This window comes from Styela clava, chromosome 3 (assembly GCF_964204865.1).
Source record: "Styela clava chromosome 3, kaStyClav1.hap1.2, whole genome shotgun sequence".
NCBI classification, from domain to species: domain Eukaryota; kingdom Metazoa; phylum Chordata; class Ascidiacea; order Stolidobranchia; family Styelidae; genus Styela; species Styela clava.
Genome location: NC_135252.1, coordinates 3,622,664 through 3,639,584, shown reverse-complemented (window position 1 = coordinate 3,639,584; position 16,921 = coordinate 3,622,664). Strand labels below are relative to the sequence as shown.

At 35.6% G+C, this 16,921-nt stretch overlaps 3 protein-coding genes across 3 annotated transcripts; all 3 read right to left on the bottom strand.

Annotated features, from left to right (window-relative positions):
• Positions 1-4,431: 4,431 nt before the first annotated feature.
• Positions 4,432-7,693, bottom strand: LOC120342729 (hsp70-binding protein 1-like). Its single transcript, XM_039411694.2, has 7 exons — positions 7,561-7,693; positions 7,012-7,142; positions 6,621-6,847; positions 6,029-6,147; positions 5,459-5,654; positions 5,031-5,198; positions 4,432-4,717 (listed from the first exon to the last, which is right to left on the bottom strand). Exons 1-7 carry the CDS (start codon positions 7,592-7,594, stop codon positions 4,579-4,581), a joined length of 1,014 nt encoding a protein of 337 aa, XP_039267628.2. The 5' UTR covers positions 7,595-7,693; the 3' UTR covers positions 4,432-4,578.
• LOC120342743 (methyltransferase-like protein 25B) lies at positions 7,651-9,411 on the bottom strand. Its single transcript, XM_039411708.2, has one exon. It carries the CDS (start codon positions 9,397-9,399, stop codon positions 7,981-7,983), a length of 1,419 nt encoding a protein of 472 aa, XP_039267642.2. The 5' UTR covers positions 9,400-9,411; the 3' UTR covers positions 7,651-7,980.
• LOC144420958 (methyltransferase-like protein 25B) lies at positions 9,411-11,019 on the bottom strand. Its single transcript, XM_078110866.1, has one exon. The coding sequence runs from the start codon at positions 10,955-10,957 to the stop codon at positions 9,545-9,547; it is 1,413 nt and encodes a 470-aa protein (XP_077966992.1). The 5' UTR covers positions 10,958-11,019; the 3' UTR covers positions 9,411-9,544.
• Between the last annotated feature and the right edge of the window lie 5,902 nt (positions 11,020-16,921).

Sequence of the window (16,921 nt, the reverse complement as noted above, 5' to 3'; positions counted from 1 at the left end):
GGCTAAACCAAAGTGACTTATAATCACTTTGGGCTAAAAACGAAGACCGCGGAGAGTGGGACGGCGGTCGGAGTTTGCGGCAAAAGTTGACTACTAAGAGAGAACGTAATGTACGAAAATGAGCACACACATATGAAATTCATTTTTTTTTCATTGTTTCGTCGTATCCTCGTCTTCTCACTGAATTTCGCTAGCAACACACTGCACGTACCCGCGGGAAACAAACTGGCCAATGAGATGCCAGTCAATTTATTGCCGCGCCGCACACGGCTGCCTTCGATTACGATAAAAAATAAAATAATTGTAAAATGTTGTAAATCGAAACGTGGACGGTGGCGCTAGGATATGTGCGCCATATTCGGTATTCCTATAAACACAAAAAACGATATTCGAAGGTCGCGATATTCGAATATTAAATTCAGATTGGACATCCCTTCTTCAAGCACTGCATTGAATTAACCTAAAATGAACCAATACCACTACACGCGTTTTTTAAGTTTTCGACCTTTCGTATTTTAGCCAATAAAAACACGTTGAACGTTGTTGAAGTAGATTAATGCTGTAGATATACACGGAAAACAAACAATGAAGACATGACGAAACGACACTGATACGACTTGACTCCCAAATACAAGACCTTTTTTAATACATCCCTCCCAAATATCCAATTGAAACCTTATTTATACGTATGTGCGTATGGTGATATCGATTCCATTAGGGTTATCGATTCGGGTTTAGAATACTAATTACCATATGTCATCGATCCAATTATATTTTTGGTTGTCATCTGTTTGTCTAATTACAACGGGCCCTATATCGATCAAATTCGTGAATTTGGAGAAATTCGAAATTAGCAATATTCAGTCGTTTTAATGTATTTTACCTGAAATAACGAATTTATCCCTAAATATATCTACGCCGTTTGGATCGGAGTTTTGAGCATATTTGTCACCTAACGTTTATACGTAAATTTAAAAAACATTGAAAATGACGAAAAACACAATTGAAAAATATACATACTGAAATTCAAAAATATGGGACGAGAAGATTTGAGAATTCCTAAATATAACGAGATCTTTCGTAGCTCTTTAATCGGAGCACTGGCTCTTGTCTTTCAACTTGCACGAATTATTCTTCACCTCGATGTTCGGTTATGTAGGCGCTCGCCCCCAGCAGACAATAGATGATAGCAGACAAACGACAATTGCGACAATTCTTCTTTAGTTTATTGAACAGTATACACGTCAAGGTTGTATTTACAAGACTGGATACTACAAGACTACATCTTACAAGATTGGATCCTACAAGACTGGATAATACTACAGCGATAGCGACCCTTATATACAGCAAACCAACAATAATCATGTCTCTCCCAGGATTTTAACCTAATCAGAATTGTAAAGAATAGTATTAGGATTTGATCTATAAATCTATATTCCGAGGATTAGAATGATGCTATCGATTCCATTAGCCTTATTGATTGAGGTTTTGAATACTAATTACCACCTGGACGTTATTGATCCAGTTATTTTTTCGTTGCCATATGTTGCCTAATTTAAATTTAAAATGGGTTTTTATCGATCTAATTTATGAATTCGGAGAATTTCTTCAATACTAATAATCAGCCTTTTTCTATGTATTTAAAAATGTTCGTCCAAATTACTAATCTTTCCCTATAAAATACTCCCTTCTTTTGGAATGGAATTCCGGGTTTTGAGACATAATTATGGTGCCTATACGTTCTAAAAAATTCACTATAAAACATTGAAAAAACGAAAAAAAAACACAATTGAAAAATATACATACTGAAATTCAAAAATATGAGACGAGAAGATTTGAGAATAAGAGGGAAGTAGGACGAGAGTGAGAGTGTAGATTAGAAAAGAAAAGGCGATTTATTGTTTTTTAAATTTGATTTCGACAGATAAAACTGATCTTTCAATCCAATATACTTCGTCACACTGAAATACGATTGCTCATGTTTTTGAAAAAATAGCGCTTTGTAAGTTCGCTTGTTGCGATAAGTTGATAATGCCAGCTTCGGGCTTTGAAAAAAAAAAAAAAAAATATAGCGCTTTTCATATACTCGTTTTGACGAATATATTGATGAGCTCATTTATGCACCGTTCTTATGACGATGTTATAAACGCTAAAAAGAGTGACTCGTTTGAATCATCTTTTAAAAATAGTTCAGTGTTGATGAAATCTATCTAATTGAAATAGTTTACATCCGTCATTTTTTAATTATTATAAATCACAAGAATTTTGAAATTGAATATTCACCTTGCTTGTATAATCAATTGGCCATGAGATTAGTTGCAATTTGAGTAAACACTCAAAGTCTGTTTTCAAGCAATTCATAGAAATTAAGATCCGAATTAATTATAATTATTATATATAGTTGTATTATATCATCAGTTTAATTTAGCCTGATACGATTTTTCACCTTGTATTTTTGAATTCAAACAGAAGTTCATATCGTTCATTGTGTGGACTTGGTCTTTATCCATCGTCTGATTCTTTTCCGATTCCGTACCATTGTGTTCTGTAATGCTTCAATATTCATCTCAGCAGTGCCATCGCTTGTGTTGTTGTCGGTATTTTACTTCTTCGATATGTGCTGTTGTTGTTTTGTTGGGTCACCTTTAGCGATTTCGACTCCACATCAGAAAGCTTGCTATCCTTTGTTCGGGATCGACATTTTAGCCAATAAAAACACGTTGAACGTTGTTGAAGTAGATTAATGTTGTAGATATACACGGAGAACAAACGATGAAGACATGACGAAACGACACTGATACGACTTGACTCCCAAATACGAGACCTTTTTTAATACATCTCTCCCAAATATCCAATTGAAACCTTATTTATACGTATGTGCGTATGGTGATATCGATTCCATTAGGGTTATCGATTCGGGTTTGGAATACTAATTACCATATGTCATCGATCCAATTATATTTTTGGTTGTCATCTGTTTGTCTAATTACAACGGGCCCTATATCGATCAAATTCGTGAATTTGGAGAAATTCGAAATTAGCAATTTCCAGTCGTTTTAATGTATTTTACCTGAAATAACGAATTTATCCCTAAAGTATGTAGAAATCTGACGTTAGCCAAAGCGATTTTTTTATGAGAAGAATTTTCGTTGGTTGGATTTTTCGTATCCAGCGCCTTTCGTGGGTAGAGTTTCTAGGTGCGGCCCGCGGCTTCACCCTAAGTGACTTTAAATATATTCACTTTGGCTTCACCCAGATACTCGTATCTGGCCCGCCTGTGACAAAGGTTGCACACCCCTGCCCTAGGGAATTCGAACCTGCGAAACTATCACGCAGGGTAGGTAATCTGAAGTGCGGTGGCGAGCGTGTTCCTGAGGTATATATACACAAATCCTAAACGATGTGACATGGTCCCGCACACGCTTTGCTGTTTTTGTGGTTTCTTCTCGTTTCGTTTAGGAAAAGACTGGCATTTTTGAAGGTGTACCTAGGATTAGGATTTACATATTTATCCCGGGGGAGAGGAAAGGCGATAAGACGGCTTATCCATATGGCGAACCACGGCCTCTCGTCCGGTTACCATTCCAAGTCGGGTATGGGGTTAGTTATATTGTTTGTTTTCGGGAGCATGGACTTGGTGGTGGAGGAAGCCGTAACCGACCAGCAGTTACGTGAACCACCCAACGACGGCGAGGAGTCCAGCAATCCTCTCGCACATAACCATCCCTGCATGGGATTCGAACCTGCGAACCCACGCAGAGTAATTAGAGGTGCGGTGGCGAGCGTATTCCTAACGCTTAGCCCGTTGAGCCACACCGCCGCGCCTGTACCTGTATGCCCGATAAAAATTTCATGAATTCTCGAGTTCAGATATTTCTGTTATATGATTTGTTCGTTTCATTAAATATTAAGTTTTCAGAATGCCGAAATAGATTGCATATCATCTTTTAGCACAGCGGGCACGCGCCCTCATGTCTCGCCACTGTCAACATCTCAACTGATCTTGATGGACTTCGGGAGTCGTTCTCCCGGATCATTAAATGTGTTTGTAACAAACGACTGCGACACATGATTGCTTAGTTTATAATTTTTATAAACGGCAAGCAATAAAGCACGGTTGGCAATTCTTTCCACCACCAATAAATGATTAGTTACTCTTATGAATTTTCAACTCTAAATCATCCCTCGCAATTATATACCGGTACCGGTATATCACACGAACAAAGCACTGGCTACGGCTTTAAGAGTATCATGAACTCTCCACTGAACTGACTTCTATCTTGGAATTCATTACCATAGCTTCCTATGCCAAAGAACAAGAAGCAGATATAGCAATGTGCATTTTGACTAAAAATCCGAACAGACCTTTAAGCCTCAATTTATCACGGTTCCTCAAATGCTACTTTAGCATGAACTGAAAAGAAAGCAAAATTGTCCATTTACTCATTTATTGATATAGAAATTTCGCAGTAATCTAGACATGGGAACGGTTCTCCGTCTTGAGAAACTGTTGTCATCAATTTCCCCTTGCTGCTGTTATTACTTTATTCCTCTGGTGTTACACCATTTAATGCAACTTCAACGGTCTTCGCCTGTATCATCATCATTAAAACAAGCTTCTGATATTAAATCACAGAATCGTATGCATTCGTCAAACTCTCCAGTACCAGATTTAAACTTTTCCTTCATTTGACGTAAAAGTGGAGCCAGACCAAAGCTGTGAAAAAAAATTAGTTAGTGACTGGTGTTCTCCGAAATTTAGAAACAATATTGATCAAGATCACCAGCTGGTTGTAAATTGATTATTTTCATGCTACTTTTCTATTGACCCATGTGTATAGTATGTGTGACCATTTTCCTAGTTCAATACTATCCTAAATAAAGGCGACATAGCGAGTGTTGAATTTTCTCCATCTCCATTACATAATTCCGAAGCAACTATTAATTGATTGAGTCATCCACACTACTTCTGGTAACTCCTAGGTCCTAAACTTAAAAGACTATAATATCAAAAATGTATTAAAGCTTGCCTTGTATCTTGGCATTCTTTCTTTGATTTTTCGAAAGTTAGTATTAATGAACAAAGACATCCAAGGACATTTTCAACGATATTTAAATTTTCCGGATCATCTTTCTCAATGTTATGATCCCTCAACATTCCCACGATTTGCTGTTCTATTCCTCGCTCATGAAAAATCCTGAAATGAAAAAATCAACATTAGTGGAATTTTGGAATAGAAAATGATACAGAAATATATTATGATAAGGAAATAGCAAAAAACAAAATAAGAGTGTGGACCATATACAAATGAATGAATTAGATCTTTGACTAAATTTTCAAAAACACTTAATAATATAAATAAATGGATAATATAAATGTATATCCAGATATTCCAGTATGTAATCAGCTATTTTTCTCAAACCTAAGTAGCAGATGATACAATTAAAGAAAATATACCTGGCATACTTGGTGTCATCTTCACATAATGACTTAACAAAGAACACACATTTCATTTTGAGTTTTGGAACTTCACTTTGCATTGCTCGAACTAATACTGAAAATCCATCATTGTTTTCGAGATGATCCACAGCATCATCATTGCCACGTAATGTACATGACAAAGCATAGAAAGCCTTTTCCCTCACTTTGTTATCTAGAAAGCGAGATTGTGAAGTTTTTTACTCATAGCTGAAAATTTGCAATATAATTTATGAACATGAAAACATATAATTATACATTTTAAACTTCTGGTTTGAACAGATCAAAGTTTAGACAGTGGGTATCATTGCCTATAGGTTAACACAATCTCCAACACATGAAAAACTGGTACTCTGAAGTCGATATAACATTAAGCTTTACCTTGATTTTCGATTTACTTTGCTCTATTACAAGGCATGCCACTGATTTAGTCAATAAAACTGGATTTGGGAACAACTAATAATTCAATCTTGCTGACTGTAGGATGGAATAAATCCTGAAAGGTATATTATTTTATAGAGTATGACATCTCCAAGACCGCTAGCTCACCTGCTGATGTGTCATCAATCAGTTGTAACAATACTGGGAGAAATTTCATTTCCACAAGAGCATTCTGGCAATATTCATGATTCTGAGCAGCAGTTGCAATGACATCACATGCCCTCCAGCTGTATATAATGTATTACTTAGATGGGACAGCAAAGGAAACAAGAAAAACTATAATATTTTAGCCTACAATTCATGACATTTATATCCAGGTAGAAACGCTTTAATAAATTCATAGTTTCATTTTCTAATTATGATTTTTCAATACAAAGCTAGTCCCCAACCAGATGTGAAAAGAAAAGAGTACTGAAAGAAGAGTTGCATGTACCCACTGATAGGGGACCTTCAGTCCACACTATCAAGGATTCAACCAAATGGCAAAGTGGTCCGAGGATTGGCCTTGTTTAAAGCGAAAGATGTGAATAAGCATTGTAGAATATTTTCTCAAATGAAGATTCTTGCTTACAAGCTTCTAGCATAGAAATTCCAATGACAAGCGAGAACTTCTGCAGTATATCAATAGGATGAAACGATTGTGACATCTTGAATTAGTATGATTGTCCAATATGAACACTTGATACAAATTTCCACCTACCATATACCTGATTCTTTGTATTTAAGGCACTGGAGCAAAACGTCAAATCCGCCAATTTTATGAAGGTCTGAAGCTAAATCATATCGATCACAGTTATCTGATATCTCTTCTAATGAGTGGTGTACATCTTCTAACTTTATGTCACTGTGCTTATTTGATGAATCTGCATTCTCTCCACTTTGCAAATATCTGTACACGATGGACAGTTGCTGCTTCATGTATTTGACCTTGACATCACATTTTAAATAAGTGAATCAGTGTTTTTATGAATGAATTTGAAAAGGAATACAACCATTTGCAATTTGGTAATATTATTCTACCCTATAATGCAGAAATCACCTCAATATGTTCTTCTCAATAGTAGGTTAGTAAATTCAGTCTTGATACTTACCGGGTCAAATATACCTGAAGCATAATCTTGAAGAGCTTCATTTAACCACGCTCTATCTGCTGGATCGTTGTCTGCTCCAGATACCGGTTCACTGCCATGACTTCCAGCTTCAGTGGCAAAACGAAGTAGGGCTGTGGAAATGAAGAATTTTTTTGAAGAGTACAATATTGTTGTGCATATATATACTCATTCAAACAGATTATTCTCTTGACGAATTTTCAACATGGCCTGGTTTTAGGCACAGTATTAAAATGAATAAAATTACAGACTTTATATCGGGCAGTGTTTCCTACTAATATGTGGATTCCATCCTAATTTACCATCCATATGGATCCTGCAGAAAAGACCATTCTCTTCCAATGGCAATTGAAATTACCATGTTAATTTTTATTTTATGCACATAATATTATTATATAGTCAACAGGCAGCGTTATACATCAAGGCTAAGCGAGATATGCATACATGCCTCCAAGGTGAAGATAATATGCAGCATATTTTCAGTGCAGGATTTATTGGAAATCAAAGGTGTTAAGTAACAATAAATTGTACCTTGCAATCTTCGTTGCTCCGGATCGTCTGCCATGGCCCATGAACTGATAATTTTTCATGAAAGTTGTAAAAATTCTATGTTTCTATGGATCTGTAATCAAGAAAAAATTCAATTTGAAACCAAATAACTCTTCCAGTATGTAGAAATAATATTGCTTGTTCACGTCAACAATGACAATCAACCCTTTCAGTGCTTATGATGTACTGTGTAACCTTGTAATATTTATACTACTACTGGCTTATAATTTTGTATTAAATTCCTTGTTAATGTTGTTAAAAATTTTATCTATTTCAAGATTGCATATAAATATTAAAAATATATATATTCATGATAAGATAAAGTAGCCAACAATGAAGTAAAAACAAATAACTGTTCATAAAATGATTAGCAACAATGTCAACAGTGAAAAGCATAAACATTCATGATTTACTTGCGAAAAGAGCAAAACATCTTGGAGAAATTTTGGGTTCAAATATACATTGAACTGAAGAATCAAATCCATTTTCATACAAATAAACAGCTCTATCAAGAAGAATGATATTTTCAATCAAAGGAGCCAACATTGAACACAAAGCATAAAATATTACAACTCTATGATTTTTGGACAACATTTGCTTAATGTGAATATTGTCAAATTCTTCGTTAGTTGGCACAGGAATATCAAGTTTATTAAATGCAAGCACCAAATAGTCTGCAAACTTTGACAAGCATGTTTTCTTTGTCGATTTTTTGTTATTGTTATGTACCCCAGGTCTTATCATATTGGGATTCTTTTTGCGTAAAATATATTCTAATACAGCCCGATAACATTGAACTTTCAAATGTCCTCCATCACTGAGCATCTTTTCAGACAATGCCTCATTGCTATGACATGAAATTTTCCGGCTGGTGAATTTGATTTGATGGTTTTGTATAGAAGCCACATATTTGCTCATTGGATATCCTAATTTATCCCCTTCGACGCTATAATGAGGTTCTGCCTTTTGGGTTCCCAATTCATCGACACTTAATTTCATATAGCAGCAAGCGACTGAAATTAGGCAGGCAATTTCCTTGCAGTTAACGAATGTGTATATCATAGTTGGACTTAGATCACCACATGCATGGAGTCCTGAGAGTAATATACGATCATTGTTGATAGAGGAATCTGTTTTGATCAGAGTCACAAATTCATCTCCCGATATATAACGTTTAACATGGTGTGTTATGTGCGTGGGCAAAATTTTAATTGCATTCGAGTCAGTTTTTGAAACAAATTCAAGACATTCCTTATCAAAGACTCTTGCCCTTTCAACATTTTTATCATCAGATTCAATAGATGTTACTTTAAAGTTATGCTCAATAGAGAGTAATCTGGACAGATGACCACGGCCAGATCCAACATCGACCACATGCGAAGAACCAGATTTTGCAGCCTCGTTAACAATCACTTCACAAAGTTGCTTTAATTCATGCTGTTTTTTCATATTAATATGCTTCTTCATAGCATAATTGAACAATTTACTAAGTTGTTGTCGGCTTGTGGTTGAATTATCAAGACCATCTACTTGTCTGGGTATTTGCAGTTTGTTGCAACAAGCTTTAAACGAAAGTAAGGACAGTGGATAAACTCTGGAATATACGGAATTCAATGTAGGTTGAAATATCTCTTCGGCAAATTCCCATGAAGTCATTTCATCCAAAACTTCTCTCCATTTGTGAGGAACCCTGCTCCAAAGATCTTCGACAAAAAATTCAACAACATAAGTATCGGTGAAGTTTTGATAATAATTCGTTATTCTTAGCAGGGCTTCCAAATGCCTCTTCACTGCTAAAATGGAGTCCGAGTTTATTTGCATAGTTATTAGGATCTTTATGTAATAAAAAAACAATAAAATTAGGATCAGAACACACCCTCTGATAAGTGACAGCCAATATATCTCCCAACTTTCTGAGAAGCATGTGTTCTTGATTTGCGATCACATATATAAACTAGTTGTGAATTTATCCTTGATCGTATCTCACAGATTTAGTTGAAATCAAGGCAAAGCACCTTGGCGACAGTTCTGGGTTGAAAATACATGGTATCGATGAATCCAAGCCATTTTCAAACAAATAAACAGCCCTATCCAGCAATATTATAGATTCAATTATAGGTGCTAACATTAAACATAAACCATAGTAAAGAACAACTTTACCCCAATCTGATAGCATTGATGAAACTTCAATATTATTAGCTATAGATATAGGGGAAAGACTTAATTTTGCGCACGATAGATCAAGATATTCTTGAAAAGTTTTCAGATATGCCTTCTTAGATATTTGCACTCCAATTCTAATCATATCCGCATGTTTTTGTCGTAATATATGCTCTAAAACTGCTCGATAACAATGAATCTTTAAATGATCACAATTTGTTTGAAGCCTTTGTGCAAAGACTTCATTGGCATGACATGATATCTCTCTGCTTTTGTAAGAAAGATTATGATCCTTTATACATTGAACAAACTTGCTTAATGGATAACCAGATTTTGACTCAATTTGGTTTGACATTACACTACATCTTTTGACATCCTGAGTTAATTTCATATAACAACAAGCAACCGAAACTAATGCAGTTATTTTTTCGCTTTCAACATAACTATGTATCATTGTTGAACTAAGATCTCCACAAGCATGAAGTCCTGACAGTAGAATATGAGGATCATTGCTAGTATTTGGCTCTGAAATAAACAATCTGAAAAATGAATCTTCAGATATAAAAGGATCGATATGATGTAATACATGATTAGGCAATGTCTGATAATGATTTGGATTGTCTTTCAACACTTGTTTAATACACTCTACATCAAATTGTTTAGCTTTATCAACATTCTTCTCATCTGATTCAATTGATGTAATATCAAATCCATGTCCGATGGCAAGTAATCTTGAAAGATGACCTTGGCCTGAACCAATGTCAGCAACTTTTGAAACTTTTGCTTTGGATGCAACATCAGTTATTATCTTTGATAGTTTCCTTATTTCATGCTGCTTTTTCGGATTAACGTGTTTTCTGAATATATGCTTCAAAAGTTTATTTTGACTTGGATTTGAATGACAAAATTCTCCAGTATCTTGTTCAGTATTGTATGATCTTGACAGTGATAATTTTAAACAACATGCTTTAAACGCAATTAGAGATAATGGCAAAACTGTTGAAACACAACTTGATGAGACAAAGACCTCTTTAGCAAATCCGCTTGGGCTCATTCTATCCAGAATTTCCCTCCATCTTAATGGAAGTTTCATCCAGTGTTTTTCTATAAAAAACTCAATGATGTAAGAGTCCGTCAGAAACTTGAATTGATTATAAATTTGGAGAAGGTTATTTAAATGCTCCTTAACAGATGATATTGAATGTATATTAACATCCATTTCAACTGAAAATCCAGTGTTCTTTTGTTTTTCAACAGGTTTTTTCAAGTTATCAATTTTTAAATACTGTTAAATAGAATTATTAAAAAAATAAACATAAATAACTGTACCATGATCAGAAGATAGAGTGATACTATGCAAAACCAAAAAACTATCAAATGTGCTATGTGCACTACGCCTACGGTACCACACAGTCACAGTACAGTACTATAAGTTCTGATGTTAGTACCAAACGTTAAAAAAAAACTACTGAGCCTCCCTCCCAATACAGCAATGGGCCTATATACTGTATATATGCAGTTATGACAGTGACACCATGGAAAATAACGAAAGGCGCGTCGGTGTGGCTCAACGGGCTAAGCGTTAGGAATATGCTCGCCACCGCACCTCTAATTACTCTGCGTGGGTTCACAGGTTCAAATCCCATACAGGGATGGTTATGTGCGAGAGGATTGCTGGACTCCTCGTCGTCGTTGGGTGGTTCACGTAACCGCTGGTCGGTTAATAATTAATCCCATACCCGACTTGGAATGGTAACCGGACGAGAGGCCGTGGTTCGCCATATGGATAAGCCGTCTTATCGGCTTTCCTCTCCTCCGGGATAAATATGTAAATCCTATCCTATCCTAAGATATTTTGTAAAACAGTAGAATATCATCACACAACTGCACAAGGTACCGGTATCACATCCGCCAGAGCTCTAATTTATTTTTAAAATACAACAAATGCATTGTCAACACTTTCATGCAAATCGTGTGTTAAAGCAATTCTCTCATGAAAAAAAGGACTGATGATCTTAACCTTAAATATTTAACAATAGTCAGATAGGTTACTTTATTATGAATTTTGAAAAAATGATGAATTATGCCACCTTGGTCTTGGCCATGACACCCTAATACTGTAATATACTTTTTTTCTAAAATCTCTCTCTTGAAATACGGTATCTCACGGTACTTTTGCTTGGATTTTTACCAAGCGGCTGATTTCAGGATTTACGTGGAACATAGCACTAAACTACCTACCGTACCTACAGACAGACAGACCAAGTTACCAAACGGGATATTCTCGAGAACAAACAGGAAGGAAAGCAAATTCTGCAGTGGCATATAAAACGCAGGCATAGGTACTGCACAAGATTTTCGCATAAAACTAGGTACGGTAGTCTTTACTTTCTTGCTAGCCCGTACTTTCTTGTATCTTTCAAATAGAAAACCATCATATTCTGTGGTGCAAGCCAGATTATTTTTGGGGGGTGAATGTATTTGTTAGGTATGAATAAAGAAAATATAAAAGATAATTTTTTTCGTTACTTCCCCAAGGTACGGTACAAAACACTCACAACACACAAGACAAAAACATCGGACGAGTAGCTAAAACTTAAATGAGGGTTGAGACATGCCACATGGTAATGCCAGCACATTAAACCACTACGAAAATAATGTAACACTTAAACCGGTGACCGTACATTTGAACCCATGTACATTTGAACCCATGCGTATATCCACGGGTTCAATCTATATGCGGGTGCTAAAACCCATGGGTTAGGGTTAGTATGGGTTTAACTATCCGTGAAACAAAAAAAAATTCATAGGTGCAATAGCATACAGGTGCAATTGCCATGAGTTCAAATGTACGTGGGTTCAAATGTAATGGAACCCTTAAACCAAATGTAAACATTGCTTAAACTATGCGACATTCATACGTTATAGCCAGTAATGTCCAAAAAGATTTGATATTAGGTATAGTCCTTATTGTAAAACCTTTATTTCAGAAATAATATAGAGAAGTTCCATTTGAAATTATTTTATTTGAAGGACCGTAGTTCTCCGTGCATAATTTGCACCACGTAATACGCGAGTGTAATGTCATTGGTGTATTTTAGCACGTGGATTACCAGAAATTCCCAATCTTCATACATAATGGATGTTACCCCGAGCATCGATTTCCTTGTTTTATCTGTCACAATGGCCAATTAGCAAGCAGTAAACGATGACGTAACAATGGCAATTTTGACTCAGACACTTCGTTGGCTGAGACAGATATCCAAGCATTGTTGTAAACATTGCCTCGTTTTCGTGGTTTTGCGTATTATTTGTCAGATTTTAGTTGTGTTTCCAAAAATTTGTTGTAAATAAAGAAATTTAATTGTCATTATATCTTCCGATGAGCTTCAGTTAAGTTCCAAAAAAACTGGGATAGACTACGCCGCGGTATGCTAAAATTAGCTATCAGTACCTGTTAGCGGTACCTGGTTGTATATTTTGATAAAAATGATGGCTTTGATCATGCAATTCACTTTGTAAGCACCAACACTAGCAAAATAAGCATGCAATATTTTGCAATAGTAAAGTATGGGATAATTTTTCTGGGGTAAGGGTCGGTGAAACATCCATGCGCACGGCGGGTTTCTATTTCTCTTTTGCGTTGTGAGTGTTTTCTTTCGCCGAAGTGTTTCAGACATTCTGTCTAATTTTTGTTAACTATGTCTCTGAATTATTATGTTGTCTTATACCTATGTTTTGTCGCCTAACGGTCTAACTATCACATTGGTATTTGATCTTTTGATAGGCCGAGGTCATAACGTGTTTTCAGACGCTGCACTTCAAAGAAAAACTTCCGGTCGCTAATTTGAGTGACATAAAGTGATTTATGGCCCTAAAGTTTTTCCGATTTGGCAGCACGGGAGGAACGACCGAACAGGGACAATGTCACCAGTAATATCACCGGATGTAAAGCGCGTTCTTATTACTTTTAATTCGCTTTTTTCCAGCGCTTGAGTTAATGGATTGTTTAGGACCCTTCCTACATTTGTTACCGCCGAATTCCTGTTGAGCTGGGTATGCTTTTTCCGAAACAAGCATGATCCGATTCTAACAGACTTTGCCAAATGAAATTGAAAGACTTATGACCAATATATGTGAGAATTATTAGCCAGTTATGCATAAAATTTGGATTAATTGATTTGGATGTCAATGCATTATACGCTCAATGATTAACCAGGGGTCACCAACCTGTTGCCCGCGGGCACCAAGTCGCCCGTGAAGACCACACACATGAGTCGACCGCAGGTCTGTTCCAAAAAGAGCTTAATACCGGCGCTTATAAGTAAGTTACATCAATGACATTAAACAACATGATAGGCAACTCTGACGTCACTCCATAAGACTACAGGCGAATGATTGTATTTCATGATACGCTCCAATGCACATAGTTCTCGTCGCCTTTCGCGACCGTTTTTCCGTTCGCTTTTGCTACTCGGCGCCTTCTTTACGTGTAGTACCTGCCTTTTTGCGCCTGTAACGAAAGAAAATCATTATTATATCTAAGAAGTTTTGCTCGGAAAGCTGGAATGGCACACAAGCTAGCGGTAAAGAGTAATTCTGGACATCATAGACGTTTTTTTTTATCAGAGAAGATTACAAACGCGATAGTGTGAAGATTTGTGTGGAACATTTTGCAGATAATGACAATGTTCTAGGTTACTAATTTTAATGTTTGCACTTAAAAATCAAATTTCATTCAAAGAGGATGTCATACAAAACAGCAAAACTGTTTATACTTCTCTTAACGGTGCTGTGATACAATTCCATAACACAAAGTTTGCACCTATCGAACTTGCTTTAGTAAGTGAATTTATTAGACATATAACATATTCAGTTTATCGTAGGTGACATTGATGGTACATATTGCCTCGTAGATAGGTTTGTGTCTGAATTTAGCTCATAGCCCACTAATTAATATTATCTTCTATGCAGGAGGTTGCAGGTCTGAATTCAACTTGCAGCCTTACCGATCACCTGATTATGCTCATTTAGTTTGGCTCGAGCATTTCTTCTTGAAAGACTTGTGTGGATGGAAACTACCTATATGTTTTGCCTTCCTCCGATTTTAGAAGACAAATTTAATCTGATGAATCTCGCATATAGTTCTCATTGATTGTTGGCTGTTTATATTTCCTATTGATTGTGAATTCTGATTATAACAAAGAGTTAAAAAAATTTGTACGTAATTTACTGGCACCTTTTTCTTGTCAATACTCCAAGCTGAGGTAATAAACAAGACAATACATTTATGTCACCTGAAAGCAAAATATGCACACTAATTAAAAGTTTGACACATTGAGATAATACATTGCGACAGCAAATACAAGTTACAATACAAGTCATACAATATGCCGAATCGCATTGTGGAAATTGTAAAAAGGGCCGCAAACAGTTTTTGATAATGCATACTTGAATAATATTTTTGAGATAGTTTTAGTTTGTGACATATATTGTGATGCATTAAACAGTTGGATTAAGTTTTATTAATTTCTTTAATTTTAAATGCAATTACATATTAATCTTTGCATTCCACCATTATTGCAAGTTACTGTATTTATTACAAAAATCATAAAATTCTATGTACAACCATCAAAATCATTTTTGAACAAGCTTTGGATAAGGAAAGAATATAATACATGCACTAAAAATGACCTAATCCAAACATATGGACCTAAAACTAACAAAAATACTACAGTATAAACTCAATGTTTACTCGATTACGTTTGCCCTGACTATTGGCATCTTTTTTGTGTCACCAGCATACTAAGGCCAGGCCACCAGGCTGAAATGATTTTATAGTACCAACTCTAACTAACGAGGTCACATGATCATGGGTTAATCTGGATCTTTGAGAATGTTTAATTAGTTCCAGTAATGCAAAAAAGTGTATAGATCAGTAAACAAACAAATGACAGATTTTTTCGACAAGACATTTCGCGCCACATTGCGTGGTATAGGATTGCTTGAATTCTTATTGATATTGATTTTTAGTAAATAAGTTGTTGTATAATTATATCAATATACCAACACATGGAAATTTTCTTTTTGAAGTTGGTCTTTGAAATTGTCATATTGACTGCTGAGCTTATTGTGTTTTTTCATTGTACTGATGAAATTATGACAAATTAAACAATGTGCTTCAGAATTTTGAGAAATGCAGAAATATTGCAACTCCCATTTTTCTTCGAAAATGCCACATTCTTCGTGTACTTTGCGTTTAATTTATTCACTCAAGTGTTTTATTCAAGTATTCTTTTGCTAGCTTGATGTGTATTCACAATTGGGTCAAAATGTGAACAAAAAAAAAATTAATTTTTCAAAACTAATTTCAGTAAATTCTTTTCTGCGTGAATAATCAATTTCACTTTAATTCGGAAGTTTGAAAAATCTTTTACATTTAGATAAAAAAAAATTCCAAAATACCATTACAATTATTGTTTAGCGTTCGAGGGCCGCACTGGAAGTTCTCTGGGCCCGCGAGTTTGACATCCCTGGTCTAGATTGAAGTTGTCCAAAATATTGAACTGTATTTTATCATGAATCATGATTATACCCTTCCCTGAATTTCTCCTATAGTACTACCAAAAGTTGATGAACCAATTCTTACACAGATGTAGTGAGTGACCCGTAATCTACATTTCCAAAGCTGTTTTAAGTATGCCTGGCCTTTTTACAAATAAGACCTCTTATGCAATCTTACGCTTCGGAATTTTTAGGTATTTTCCTCAAGCCCTGCAGGATGTGGGGGCCATACACAACTCTACCGGAGGGACAAATGGCTTTGCATGCCTCCATAAGTTGTTCTTATATTGCAAACATTTATGGAGTACTCTGATTATATGTCTCGGAATCACGCTGTCACTGATATTTCGCCAGACTTCTGAAATCTCCCATTCTGCTACAGTTGTCCTGTGAATAAATAATGACGGGTTAGAAATAATTGGGGTTAGTAGACGAATAGTTGAAAGTTTTGCTTTATGTCGGCTTAATGTCTTGATTGATATACTTACTATTTTTGCTATTGCCTCTTGTGCTGCAGAAATCTCACAATGCCTGGACAGGTTTGTCCACAACATTCACATCTAAAGAAAGAGAGGAAATTTAATAATTTTCGTCAAGAATAAATAAAGCAGTCTATATG